The 14232-nt window shown below is 43.5% G+C and overlaps 1 protein-coding gene across 1 annotated transcript; it reads left to right on the top strand.

The window, feature by feature from the left end:
* The first annotated feature begins 4100 nt into the window (after nt 1-4100).
* Nucleotides 4101-13677, top strand: LOC147605943 (histone-binding protein MSI1-like). The gene is made up of 6 exons (XM_086792372.1): nt 4101-5293; nt 5770-6099; nt 6181-6330; nt 12611-12735; nt 12815-12910; nt 13019-13677. The coding sequence occupies exons 1-6, from the start codon at nt 4949-4951 to the stop codon at nt 13242-13244; spliced, it is 1272 nt and encodes a 423-aa protein (XP_086648498.1). The 5' UTR covers nt 4101-4948; the 3' UTR covers nt 13245-13677.
* Nucleotides 13678-14232: the final 555 nt, after the last annotated feature.

The following is a 14232-nucleotide window of genomic DNA, read 5'->3' as shown; positions in this document are numbered from 1 at the left end:
TTCTCAATCCCTTGCAATGCATATCTTGCAATCTTTACATCCCATAAGACCCTACTTGCTCTTGCTTTCTTGGGCTTTATTTTAAATCAAAGCCTTACTTTAAGCACATTCAAATTCCGCCCCAAACCCAATAATGCAAGAGCCGTGTGCTTTATTACCTAGGCAACCGCAACAACTTTCATGAGGATCTTTCCAATGGCCGAGCTCGTAACCCTTGAGGTCTCCAAGCTCTACAACTCCTTAAGAAGAAATTCCACCGCGCCTCCCGCGAGCATTCACACCACCACGTTGCACTACTACGAGTACTCATCCCTCCTCTCACCTCACTTCACTCACACACACTCACTAGCATACATTAGGGAGAGAGATTATCAAGAGGAGCCAGACTCAATTGCACAATGGGAGAGTCTATTGTATTATGAGAGTAATTCACTTATATACATGCCATAAGCGTTCACACACTTAAATTGTGGCCACCTGTGCACTTTAGGCTCATAAGAGGTCTAATATTATTATAATGACTACTCTCATAATATATCCATGAAGTACATCACTTGTGACTTCATCCTATACATGCTACCACATGCTCTTGAAGCGGGAATCGCCATAATACTCCATCGCACCATTACGAGCGCCCGTCCAAGTTGTAGATTTGGACACCATTACTTCGTATCTTGAATGTATGACCTTTTGGTGTATCTACCTTGACACCTTGATGTAAAATAATGGTGGTAGTTCTTGTTAACCCTAGGAATGGGTTACTGCCTTTCTCAATGGCAACTTGCATAAGGAGATCTATGTTAAATAGTCTTCAGGTTTTTAGGTTCCTAGACACAAGGATAAGGTGTACAAATTGCACAAAGCCCTTTATGGTTTGAAATAATCACCCAAGGCATGGTATGATAAGATTAATGTATTCTTTCTTTCCCTTGGCCTCCAGATAATCTCTATGTCTTTGCTTAGGATGCTTTGATCTATTTGATCATCTTATATGCTGATGATTCGTCGATCATTGGTTCCCATCTTGCCAAGATTGAAAAGCTCTGATCATATTCATGCTGGTAAGAGAGAGAGAGAGAGAGAGAGAGAGAGAGAGAGAGAGAGAGAGAGAGAGAGAGAGAGAGAGAGAGAGAGAGAGAGAGAGAGAAATTGATAATCGACTCCAGAAGCCACAATCCCTATCCCCCAATCCACTAAAGAAGAAGCTCCTATCGATTCCGCAAGTGATTTGTTTGAGCCACATGACTTTTTCGCACAACACCCACGTTAGGAAGACATGCTCAGACCTGAAGCCAAAAATGCCCACCAAGAAAGTGTGACCTGAGCAGGCTTCCCCCGCTCCATCACCCACTCCCACATCATCCCTCTCTCTCTCTCTCTCTCTCTCTCTCTCTCTCTCTCTCTCTCTCTCTCTCTCTGTGCTGGTAGGCGTAGGCCTCTCTCTCTATCGTGCTGGCAAGCATCTCTGAGTTGTGCTAGTAGCGTCTCTCTCTCTCTCTCTCTCTCTCTCTCTCTCTCTCTCTCTCTCTCTCTCTCTCTCTATCTCTATCGTGCTGGCAAGCATCTCTGAGTTGTGCTAATAGCGCTCTCTCTCTCTCTCTCTCTCTCTCTCTCTCTCTCTCATCTTGACAGCAGCCCATTGGGCCTTTGATATTCCACCCCTCACTTCGCTCCCCATTTCCCTTTCTAATAAATCGTTGGCGTTGTTTCAACACTTGCGGCCTATAGGCATATTTGATGACAAAATTTGTGTGGGTATATGAACCTGCTCAGTTTAGCTTTTTTCTCTATTACACTCTTCTATTGGTTTTATGCATTTGCTAAATTTTGCAAGGCTGTAGGCATGCTATATTGCTAAGTGGTGCTAACAATGTTATCATCAGGAGAAGGAGAGGAAGAACGAAAAAAAGAAAAGAGCACTACATTTAAAGCTCTGTTTCTCAATCCTGTGCTCCTAGAGTAAGAAAGGAGCACTGCATTTTTACAATCCCCTACCCCTTATAACAATATGCATTTAAACCTCTATTTCTCAATCCCTTGCAATGCATATCTTGCAATCTTTAAATCCCGTAAGACCCTACTTGCTCTTGCTTTCTTGGGCTTTATTTTAAATCAAAGCCTTACTTTAAGCACATTCAAATTCCGCCCCAAAAACCCAATAATGCAAGAGCCGTGTGCTTTATTACCTAGGCAAAGATTAGGGAGTTGAACTATTGGTGCAAGAGAGATCTATGTGTGCGTGGGGTCATTGTGGTGCAGAGAGCCGTTAGGTGGGTAGCACTCCTGCCTTGCATAACTGATTAATCTCTCTCTCTCTCTCTCTCTCTCTCTCTCTCTCTCTCTAAATGGCCTCTATCAAAAAACTGATGGGAGCTCTGTCTCTCGCTCCCTCTCTAATTGACCTCTCTCAGAGACTTAAATTGATGGGAACTCTTTATCTTTCTCTCTCTACCTCACAGTTACCCACATAAACTCTCTCCTTAGCTCCCTAGGAGCTACCTGCTTCTCTCTTGCTAGAATGTCGATCTCCGGGCTTCTCTCGCCTCACTCCCTCGCACTCCCTCTCTCACTCCCCCTCTCATATCTTAAATTAGAAATAACACTACTAATGTTTAGTCTAGAAAACATTATAACAGAGGCGTGCCTCCACCGTCTCTCTCACCAGTGTGCCCGCCAAGTTGGGCATGGGTTGAAAGGGTCTTTGAGGAACATGTGCACAGAATTGAAAATGTTACAAATCCTAAATTAACCTCGTGCATACACAGGACCACAAATTCATCACATGTTTCACTTGATTTAAAAAGAGGAGCACACCTTTTGTGAAGCAGGGGGAGGCCCATGTTTGCGAGCTTTTTCTTGCTCTGCTCCTCCACCCGAAGAACTAGCCCATTTTTACAGCTAAAAATAGTGTTGTGTGTACGTTCGTGTGTGAGACCTGGAGAGAGAGAGAGAGAGAGAGAGAGAGAGAGAGAGAGAGAGAGAGAGAGAGAGAGAGAGAGAGAGAGAGAGAGAGAGAGAGAGAGAGAGAGAGAGTTAAGAAAGAAGGTCAAATCAAAGTGGCCTTCCTTGAGTTCCCTCCCTCCCTCTCGACTGCCAGCGTGTCAATGTCACTTGACTGACACTACCCCCTTGTTTTTAATGGAGGAGAATCTTGCTTCCCCCCCCCTCTCTCTGGATGTGGTAGATGACTCCATTAGCTTTTGCCATGTGGAGGTTGAAAAGTCAACCACTTCACCCTCATTTCTTGGTGTGCACAGTTTTTCTTAATTAAGATTTGGAAAGTGGAAGAGAAAGAGGAGGAAAGAGAGTAGTTGCCTATTTGAATGCGGAGTTTTTGGCATTGCAGTTACCTCTGGGGCAAATAATATTCTCATAAATGTTAAAAAGTGAATCAGGATTCAAATTTTGAAAGAAAATAAAGACTCTTAGAGAGAAGTTCATATTGAGGGAGACTAACGTGGAAAAATGCCAGAGGAGCCCTTAATGAATGACTTCTCTCTAGACTCTCACCCTAGGGCATGTCTAAAAATCACACTATGTGGTAAGAAGAAAAGTCACCCTAGGAAGAACTTGCACTTGGTCTCTTGGCTCTCCATCGCATTCTTTTTGGACAAGTGGCAAGGAGCAAAACAGTCTCCTTTATATATAGTTAGAGATATAAGAACTCTAGCAATTTGTGTATGGAGATTGAGAGGGAGCTTGATTTTTGAGGGGGGATTGGTCTTCTCAACAGAGCCCTTTTTAATCCTAGGGAAATCTCCAAAATTTGTCAAAAAAACCACTGAATTCATAAGAATATAAATATATAAATATATTTCATTGCGAACACAGTTGTAGTGGAGTGGTTAAAGCAGACGAAGTCCCAGCCGCCGCTGGTGCGGCTTCGATCTATGCTCTCTACGGCATTGCGCGTCCATGTAACCGGAGTTGGGTGTGTGAGTAGTGTATATAAACTGGTGTTTCTCGCCAATTTTTTTTTAAAAATTAAATATATTTCACAAAATTTCTTATTTGTGACGAGCCCAATTAATTACTCTCGTTAAACAAATCAAGAATTGCTTAATAACGGACTTAAAAATGAGATTGAATGGCGGGAGATCTGCTCCTGTATTAAATCACATGGCGGGAAGTCCTTTTTAGGGTCATGTGCTTCTCGTCTCGCTGTACGGCAATTTTAGGGTTAAGGGGCTTCTTGCAGTTTTCTCGCTGTACGGCAGTAATTATTAGGGTTACATTCGAAGGGGCATCTTGCAGTTTAGGGTTTCGAGTACAGAGGCAGCCAATTTTACGCATCTCTGGCAGAGGAGGCCGTATTAGGTTTACAGAGAGCAGCAAGTTTTAGGTTACAAGGAATCTTGCAAATTACGGCTTACTCAGAGCCTTACTGCAGAACGACAGCAAATCTGAGGGTTACAGAGACCCCCAACCCCACAGGAGGTGCGATTCCAGTTTTAAGGGTTACATTAGAAGGGGCGTCTTGCAGTTTAGGGTTTCGAGTGAGCTTCAACTCCGACAGAGGCAGCCAATTTTACGTATCTCTGGCAGAGGAGGCCGTATTAGGTTGACAGAGAGCAGCAAATTTTAGGTTTACAAGGAGTCTTGCAAATTACGGCTTACTCAGAGCCTTACTGCAGAACGACAGCAAATCTGAGGGTTACAGAGAGCCCCAACCCCAGAGGAGGTGCGATTCCAGTTTTAAGGGTTCCAGAGTCGCCATGGCCATGGCCATCGCCATCGCCGTCTAGAGTTAGCGTTACGGAAGCAGTGGAATTTCTTTGCAGTTCAGCATCACCTGTTAGAGTTACATAGAACCATCGCCATCCAGTATTAGTGGTTTCGGAAGCAGAGCCACATAGAAGCTTAAATCATCTATCAGCAGCAGACGAGTTTTTTGCAGTCCGGCATCAGTGACTAGGGTATCAAAGAATCCATAGCCACAGCCACCATCATGTCAAAAGATGAAGTGGAGTTTCGGGATGAGATGGAGGAGCGCCTCATTAATGAGGAATACAGAATATGGAAGAAGAATACACCTTTCCTCTATGATCTGGTCATCACTCATGCGCTGGAGTGGCCCTCCCTCACTGTGCAGTGGCTGCCTGACCGCAAGGAGCCCCCAGGGAAGGACTACTCTGTGCAGAAGCTCATTCTGGGGACCCATACGTCTGACAATGAGCCCAATTATCTTATGCTGGCGGAGGTTCACCTGCCTCTGGAGGATTCAGAGAGTGACGCCCGCCAGTATGATGAAGAGAGAGGCGAGGTTGGAGGTTTTGGATGTGCGAATGGAAAGGTTTGACATCATTTTTTTCCTTGCAGTGTATTTTTCAATCCTTATACAAAATTTGAATTGTGATTCACATATATAGCACACCCATTAAATGCCCAAGTGTAGGCAGAGCTGGTGTGACTTGATCCGCTGCCTTGCCACATCAATCTAGCAGTGCTGACATAATCTTCCTGTATATTACACTTCATTGATTGAGTAGAAGGTACATCATGTAAGGGATTATTTCAGCTAATAAATGTGCTTTTCTGCACATTCTGAATGGTTGCATGTGTGTTTTAGATATCAGAAGCATTGTAAATTGCTATGTAGTTCTTCAAGCCCTATGAAGACAGTGGAGCTTGGTTTGCTAGCACACAGGAGATGCTTGAAGCATACAGATGTTTAAATTGAAGGTTTAATTTTAGCACATATATAGCTGGGTCACTACAGTGACAAGAGCTTGGTATCTTGTTTTTGATGTGTGCCCAATTCTACTGTAGGTTCATATTATTCAGCAGATAAACCACGATGGGGAGGTGAATAGGGCTCGCTACATGCCTCAGAACCCCTTCATTATTGCAACAAAGACTGTGAGCGCTGAAGTTTATGTTTTTGATTACAGCAAGCACCCTTCTAAGCCACCGCAAGAGGGGCGCTGCAACCCAGATTTGAGATTGCAAGGTCACAAAACAGAAGGATATGGATTGACTTGGAGCTCTTTGAAAGAGGGTCATTTACTTAGTGGGTCAGATGATGCCCGTATATGTCTATGGGATCTCAGTGCTAATCCCAAGGGTCAAAACATGGTTGATGCAAAGCAGATTTATGAGGTATATATTCATAATATTTGTATTTTCTTATGCAGGGCAATGCTTGTTTTGATGAGTGTAATGGTCTGTTTCTTTCAACAGTACCATAGTGGAGTAGTGGAGGATGTTGCGTGGCATTTGAGGCATGAGCACCTGTTTGGTTCGGTTGGAGATGACTGTCGGTTGCTAATATGGGACACCCGCAAAAGTGGCGACAAGCCGTTGCATTCAGTTGAGGCTCATCTTGCAGAGGTTGGCATCTTTGCAATTATCGGCTTTAATTATTTTTAATACTTTGTCTTAACCCTTTTCCTCTCTTGTCCCAACTACCCATTAAAAGAAAAAACAAATTCTCTTTTTCTCGAAAGTCTTCGAGACTTTATCAATGCTTTTCAGAATGGCCTGCATAGGTAATCTCATGGGTAAGTAGTTTAAGATTTTCTCAACTTAGGAGTGGATTAACCTATATTTTGATAATTTGGACTTGTCTTTAGTGGACATGCTGTCTCTCGAGTGTTTGTGAAGCATTCTTGGTCTTTTGGGCATCAACCATTTTGCCCAATTGGTAGCCTTTTTTGCCTTACCAAGCTACTTTGAAGTTATTATTTTTATAGTGAGGAAACATCTTGTATTTGTGTATGTCTGTGTGGGATTAGATTTCTTTTTTGTACCCTTGTTGGGTGAGATTCATACTTGTGGAGAAGTCATAGGCGTAATTACGTCCGTGAGAGAGAGAGAGAGAGAGAGAGAGAGAGAGAGAGAGAGAGAGAGAGAGATTGTATTATTGACTATGAAAGGTTCAAAAGTCTATGATACCAAGTTAGGATAATGTGTTGGATAATGCTCCTACTATAGAGCTGACTAGATGAGGGTCTTGATCTCGGGGCGAGGCCACTTGGCTCCTTGTAGACTCTGCCCTCTCTTTGGTGACACCATGAGTCCACTGAATTAGGGAAAGGAAAAAAACTAGTGTTTTGTTGAGATATAGTGCATCATCTGCGACGTATCAGCTCTCTGTTTGGGTATTCAGTGTGGTGTTTTGATATGAGCCAAAGAAATCTGTATTGGAAGTCTTAAGTAGTATCCTGTTGATCTCCTTCTTGGAGTGTAGTTGATCAAGGTTTCTCTGTGATGGCACAGCTCTAGCAGGTACGTACCCAAACATCTTTGGTCTTTGTAGTGTTTCACATGTGGGAGGGGGCTAAATCTCTCTTTTGAAGAAGCAATGATATCTCCCTCGTATATCACTGTAGATTGGGCATGTAAACAATTAGTGCTCCTTTGTCTTTGCCTCGCTAGTAGTGCATACCTTGCATGCTTGCTTCTCTTGTGGTATGTGCTCTGCTCTCCTTGCCATCAATTTGAAGATGATGGGATGAGACTGTCATCTGGCGAGTGGCAATCCTCATGGCATGAGACATGTCTATTGAGCTTTCTTGGTTTTTCAATGAAACCGTCCTCTTATCACTCTCAAGAAATGCTCTCTGTAGAAGTGAAGATTTGTAGAAAGCTTTGATGGATTGGTCAAGTTTGACTCGTGGGTAGTCAGATCAAATCTAGACTGATGATAAGGTTGATTTCTTGTCGGTGTAAGAGCTGAGGGAGATGATCCATCTAGAGACCATGCGAGGCAAACCATCTAGTGTTGTGGGAGTACCATGATTTGCTAACCATGATTTGCTATGTCCTTGCACTAGCTACTTGGAGGACTCAAGTGCCAACCTCGTGAGGTGGTCTTTGTGTAGTGTGTATAGGTGATGAATTGAATGATCTAGTGTTGTGGGAGTACCATGATTTGCTATGTCCTTGCACTAGCTACATGGAAGACTCAAGTGTCAATCTCAGGAGGTGGTCTTTGTTTAGTGTGTATATGTGATGAATTGAACGATTTTGAAGAGGGCATCTAAGACCAATGGAGCTGAGTATGAACTCAGTTCCTGGCATTGCAGGCTTGCTCTTGATAATGTGTGACAACATCATCATTGACAACCTCTCAATCCTTCAATTCTCATCTTCCAAATTGGTATCCCTAAAAGAAGTTTTGTAGTACCCGAATCATCTCACCAAGATGCCAAACTCTTTAGTACTAGGTTCTTGGAAGTGAGCATGGAAGCACTACCTCTCTGAGTGGGCATGGGGGGCATATCCTGTTAGTAAATACTCCATGGCGGGATAAACACTCCTAAAAGGAGGGGCCAAGGTTAATACTTAGGGTCAACTAAATTTAGTATATTGGGCTTGTTGGAGATAAGTGCACACTAGGTGTACTTCTCCTAGTCTAGTCTAGTCTAGTGCCATGTGGCACCTCTATAATTGTCCCATAAGTCAGTGAGTCTACTCTATCTTTTACTTCTCACCTATATATTGTGGGTGTCACATCAACGAATAAATCAATCTTGTGTCTTGTCTACACTCATCTCAAGGTATGTCTATGCTTTGTGTCTCCGTCTAGTCTTGCTCTTATTTCAGTTTCAGTTTTAGCTTTGTCTCTCCCCCATTTTTCCTACATGGTATCAGAGCAGGTTTATCCTGGCTCCCCTCATCCTTTCCTCAAGCTTCAGTTCACCTCAACCCGCCATTCTCTGCGCCATCTTCTCCTGCATCTGCCCCGCCATTTTCTGCTGGATCTGCCCGCTTCTCCCCTCAGCCTACCTCTCCAGCTGCTGCCCGTGCTGCCCCTATCCTCAGTCTGCTGCAGCCATAGCTGCGTTTTTTTCTGCCCGCCATACCAACCTGCCCCGTTTGCCTCTGCTCAGCCTGTTGATTCTGCTCCAGCTTGCAACTCCAGATCTGCGCCAACAACTGCCCGTCTTCTCCTTCTTGCTGCTGCGGGGGTTCATCATGGTGCTGCCGCTTCTCTACTTGAGCTTACCGGCCTGTTCATGGAGCCACGACATCCAGCAAGCTCGCCTAAAGCTGCTGTTTCATCTGCCGCTACGAAGCCCCCATCATCTTCTCCTCCGGCCTCCACAACTTCCACGTCTCCATCTTCGACTCCAGCCGCTTCTATGTCTCCATCTTCTACTCCAGCAACCTCTACAGCAGCAGCTCAAGGCACACTCCAACTAAGAAGTATTTTCAGTCTACTTTCTATCTCTTGAAAATTAAAAATCTCAGTTCTGAATTTTTTTATTATCTCCTCTCGAAAATATCAAACTACAAAGATCTCAGGGATTAGACACTGCCCTTGCCTCACATCCTCAGCAAGTGGTAAGACCTTCCCTTCTCCCTCATTTACTTCTCTATCTTGTACGGGATTAGACACTGCCAAATATGGTAAGACCTTCCCATCTCTCTCATATTTGTCTATGCTTTCATGCTATCTACCACCATTGATCACCAATGATGTAGATCATGGGGTAATGTCATGTCTACATGGACTTATCTTTGTCCCTATCCAAGAGGCACCCCTGCATTACCCACTCTAGCAGGAGGATTGCCCTTGAGGAGGGATTATCTATCAAGGTCCATCTCTCTGTCTATCTACAATCAGTCAGTCTCTCTATCTATGTGTCTATCTTGTGTGATCTTACAGTCATGTCTCTGACACTCTGTCTATCAGTCTATATGCCTCTCTTTTGTGGATTAGCTACCCACATTCTGTTGGCATTTTCTGTCAATGTCCCCATTTATCTTCTATTTGTCAGACTCTCTCATGTCTATCTGACAGTCTCTCTCTCTGTGGGACCACTCTACTGGTTGATTGCCTCTCTCTGTCTGTCTATTTGTCTATCAATCTGACTGTGTCTTGTTTTAGATCCATCTTGTCCCTACCCTTGTGGACCCATATGAGGATATCACTTGAGGAGGGGTGTCTTAGGATCTTGTCTTATGTTTTTGTCTTTCAGTCTTAGTCATTTTATATTGGTCTTGTCTTGTCCGTCTTTCAGTCTTGTCTTTTGTCTTCCTCCTAGTGTCCACTTAAGGAGGGTGTTGGAGATAAGTGCACACTAGGTGTACTTCTCCTAGTCTAGTCTAGTCTAGTGCCATGTGGCACCTCTATAATTGTCCCAGAAGTCAGTGAGTCTACTCTATCTTGTACTTCTCACCTATATATTGTGGGTGTCACATCAACGAATAAATCAATCTTGTGTCTTGTCTACACTCATCTCAAGGTATGTCTATGCTTTGTGTCTCCTTCTAGTCTTGCTCTTATTTCAGTTTCAGTTTTAGCTTTGTCTCTCCCCCATTTTTCCTACAGGGCTAACCTATGTTATCCATAGTTATGAGAAACCGCCGAAATGACACCCCTATATGCTCGAAATGGCATGTCCCCTTTGCTTGTTGCCCAAACCAAATGAAGAGACACGGGGGGAAACAGTAAGGGGAATCGATTCCCCAATAACACTAGGTGCTTCCCATTCAAACCCCCCAATTTCAAGGCATTAATAGCTTATCTTTTGTTCCTCTCCTCACCAATCTCCAGTCATATACTCTCCTAAACTCTTACATTGCCGTGTGTTTCTTCTCTCCCTTTTCTTCTTCTCACTCCTCCCTGATCGAGACCTAGAGCTCACGTATGGGTGACAAATCGTCTCAGTTTGGATTTTTGTAGCTCTAAGGGATCGCTTAGTGAGAACACCCTATTATTGGTATGGGATGCTAAGGCTTATTACACTTGGGGCCTTGCCTTGGATAAGTACCCTAGCCTCTAGCTTGAGGGTGGATGCAGACAGATCCTAAGGTTGGGTAGTGAGTTAATTGTATTTCTCTTAGAGGTCCGAAGACTAGTTGACTAAAATGCAATTGCTAGTCATAGATCCAAGGCTTAATTATGGGTGATGAATGTCTCAGTTTGGACGAACTAGAGTAGCCCTCAGGGATTGCTCAATGCAAGGATACCCTAGGGCGGCCTGTAGTGCCAAATGATACTGTCATCCCAATCAGAAAAAAAAGTCAGACTGTTGGCATAATCAGAGGGGCTCATAAGAGCAGTCATTCTGTTGGTGATCCTGTGATCTTGTTGGTGATACTCGTAGAAGCTCATAAGAGCACAATCATCTATTGTGATTTCTTACTGAGCTCCTAACACCATAGAAAACTCCCTCGATATAGGTGACGTTGATCTACTCGGATAGTCAAAGTGCTGTAGCCATTGCACGTAATCTAGTCTTTCATGCAAGGACTAAGCGCATGAAGTGCATTATCACTATGTGCGTGAACATATTTATGCAGGCAAGATCAAGGTCTTCTATTTTTTTTCCAGAAAATAATGTGGTCTCTCTCTTCACCAAAGCTCTCTCTAAGTGGAAACTTGGTAGCTTTATGCATGAGAGGAAATTTGAAGTCTACATCAACTTAGAATCTAGCATGTAGAGATATTTCTAGCAAAGGTGGGATTGAAGGGGATTATGCTATCATATCTCTCACTCTACGTGCATTTAAAAACGCCATGTTGTGTGCAGGCCCACTCTAAATATAGGGTAGAGATAAGATACCTTGATTTTTCTTTAATTTCCTCTGTTTTTGTACGGTTGAGGAGCACGCTGCTGATGCACTGAGGTGCATGAGAGAACCAAGCTGGAGACAGTTGAAGCCTAGGCTACAGAGCAGAGGCCGGTAGGGAGTTGCAGGGATGGCTGTCTACTTGAACTGTACTGAAGCGTGTTGAGCAGGGGACACGGGTGGCAGTAACAGCGATGGCAGGGGCCAAACCAGTGTAACTGAGCAGAAGCAAAGGTTGTGACAGCCAATGAGCTAGGCCTTTTTTAGGACTGGTGCGGGGGTACCCACAGTTAAGAGCTAGCCCCCTTCTTCTGAACGGCAGGGCTGCACCCAGGAAGAGTGGAGAACTCCTGATAAGAGACTGAACCCTAGTGCAGAGAGAGAGAGAGAGAGAGAGAGAGAGAGAGAGAGAGAGTAGTCGGGTTTTGTATTGGGGGATCAATTGTGCAGGAGGAAGCTTGCAGCAGGAATATGTGTTTTCTGCACAACTGAGAATAGCCGCCATTTATTTATGCATTGCCTGGTTGCTAAATGTGTTTGGGATTTTGTTTCCCGAGCTTGGTGGTCCATGGTACACACACGTTTCGGTCAGGGATTCGGTTTTCTGCAATCTTCCGGGTGCAATAGCGGAGGCTGCACTTGTGGATTTGTTTCATTTCTTTAGGTGGATTGGCTTGTGGCACATATGGCTCACCCGAAATGCATTCATCTTCGATGGCCAATTGGGTATACAGGGCCAAATTGGACGAATTCTGGGCTTGCTGTTGTGGCAGCTTTCAGCCATGGCTTCCATGCACGTGATAGGCTGAGAGCTGGCCGCTTCTTGGATTCGGATCATCCGCACAGTTCCATTGCGTGCATAGTTGAAAAGAGGGTTTTTTGCTCGGGAAAATGTATCAGTTGTCTGGACTGTACTATTTCTGCCCCCCTCCCCCCTGTTTCTGAGTTTGTTTGTGTTCTAGCCCAGCTGTTGGCCATGAGGCCTGTGTACCTTAACGAGAGAGAGAGAGAGAGAGAGAGAGAGAGAGAGAGAGATTTGCAGGTAAATGTCCTGACAGTTGTTTAAGCATATTTGTTGACATTTCAGGTCAATTGTCTAGCATTCAATCCATTCAATGAGTGGGTGTTGGCCACAGGATCAGCAGACAAAACTGTCGCTCTTTATGATTTACGCAAACTTTCCAAGCCTTTGCATACATTCAGCAACCATACGTATGAGCAAATTACGTTCTACAGATCATAAGGGCTTTCTTGTCATCGTGTTCTCTGAACTTGGTTTTCTTTGATACAGGGAAGAAGTTTTCCAGATTGGTTGGAGTCCTAACAATGAAACGATTCTTGCATCTTGTGGAGCAGATAGAAGAATGATGATTTGGGACCTTAGCAAGTATGTCGGAATTTGAGATGAGCAAATTATGCATGAAAATATGTAGAGTTTTGGGTGGTCCTTCACTTTTATGGTTCGTAATTAGTACATGCTTTTGTGAATGTACAGGATTGGGGAGGAGCAAACTCCAGAAGATGCAGAAGATGGTCCACCAGAGCTTCTCTTTATACATGGGGGTCACACGAGCAAAATATCTGACTTTAGCTGGAATCGCAATGATGAATGGGTAATTGCAAGTGTGGCAGAAGACAATATTTTACAAATCTGGCAGATGGCAGAAAACATATATCATGACGATGATTTTGGACCGGTTGATGATGGCAAAACATTGTAAATTTTGCAGTTTTATCCCCTCTGAATTGCTACAATATCAAAGTCTTCCATGTGATGAGTGCATTAAGCTTTTTGGACCAATTTTGTAATTGGCTTTCCGATACAGGCTAATTGTGCCCTTTAAGCAGAAAGTTGCCCGGCAAGCTTAAAAATTGCATGAGAAGTGGTATAAACTGACTGTAGCTGGATTTATTAGCTTTTCAGGCCGGTGGGGAGGGGGGAGGTGCTATGTATTCTGGGTATCGTCAAGGACAAGTATCTTTTATTTTCTTGTTATGTGTTATAGTTGTTAGGGTGAAGTAGTGTACTGTTGTTTGAATTGCCTTGGGTCTTGTTTCTTGAACATAATATGGGCATATGAGTATGCATGCTATCTATCACCAGAGAATGGTCCTGGCTATTCTGGTCATGTATATAAATTTCACATGCCTCAATCGCTTGTTGTAGTCATGTATCCTTCTCATTTGTGTATTGAAGAGAAAATTAGTTAGCACTCTCTTCTGTCTAAAGAATCATGTAATTTATGCATAGACTCTTGCATTCTACAGCTTTTTTGATTTGGTAAGAATGAGGCAATAAAGACCTAACTACTCAAGAGCAAGGGGAACACTTAAGGTAGAGAGGCTAAAGTGGAAGTAGTGGTCTTGGGAGCACAGTGTTGACTCAATGCAAGTGATCATAGAGATGAAAATCAAAGAAAGATACATGTGAATGTGCTAGTTCAAATACATTTGATTATGTATATGGTCAAGAGAATTGAATTCTCACGAATTTGAGGTTTACAAAGAGGAAATCAAAAGAGTATATGCTAAATTAGTTATAGAGGTTGTAATATTGGGAATTTGTTTCTTTGATGAGGAGGATCAATGTGTTGAGAATGTTTGATTCCTTGTGGATGGAGGCATACATGAGGATGCGTGCACGATGGAGGTTTAGAAGAGGGAACAATGGATGGTTTACTCTAGAGTTGGATCTAGTTGGTCCAAGTT

Source organism: Cibotium barometz, chromosome 58 (genome assembly GCF_041138505.1).
Source record: "Cibotium barometz isolate CiBa-2024 chromosome 58, ASM4113850v1, whole genome shotgun sequence".
NCBI classification, from domain to species: domain Eukaryota; kingdom Viridiplantae; phylum Streptophyta; class Polypodiopsida; order Cyatheales; family Cibotiaceae; genus Cibotium; species Cibotium barometz.
Note: the sequence above shows the minus strand (reverse complement) of the source record. Positions and strands in the feature narration are given on the sequence as shown.

Bases quoted from the DNA above. Each gene is read 5' to 3' on its own strand.
- LOC147605943 (XM_086792372.1), top strand. From the start codon at position 4,949: ATGTCAAAAGATGAAGTGGAGTTTCGGGATGAGATGGAGGAGCGCCTC. The intron at 5,294-5,769 runs GTTTGACATCAT...ATTCTACTGTAG, and splicing joins TTGGATGTGCGAATGGAAAG to GTTCATATTATTCAGCAGAT. The intron at 12,736-12,814 runs GTATGAGCAAAT...TCTTTGATACAG, and splicing joins CATACATTCAGCAACCATAC to GGAAGAAGTTTTCCAGATTG.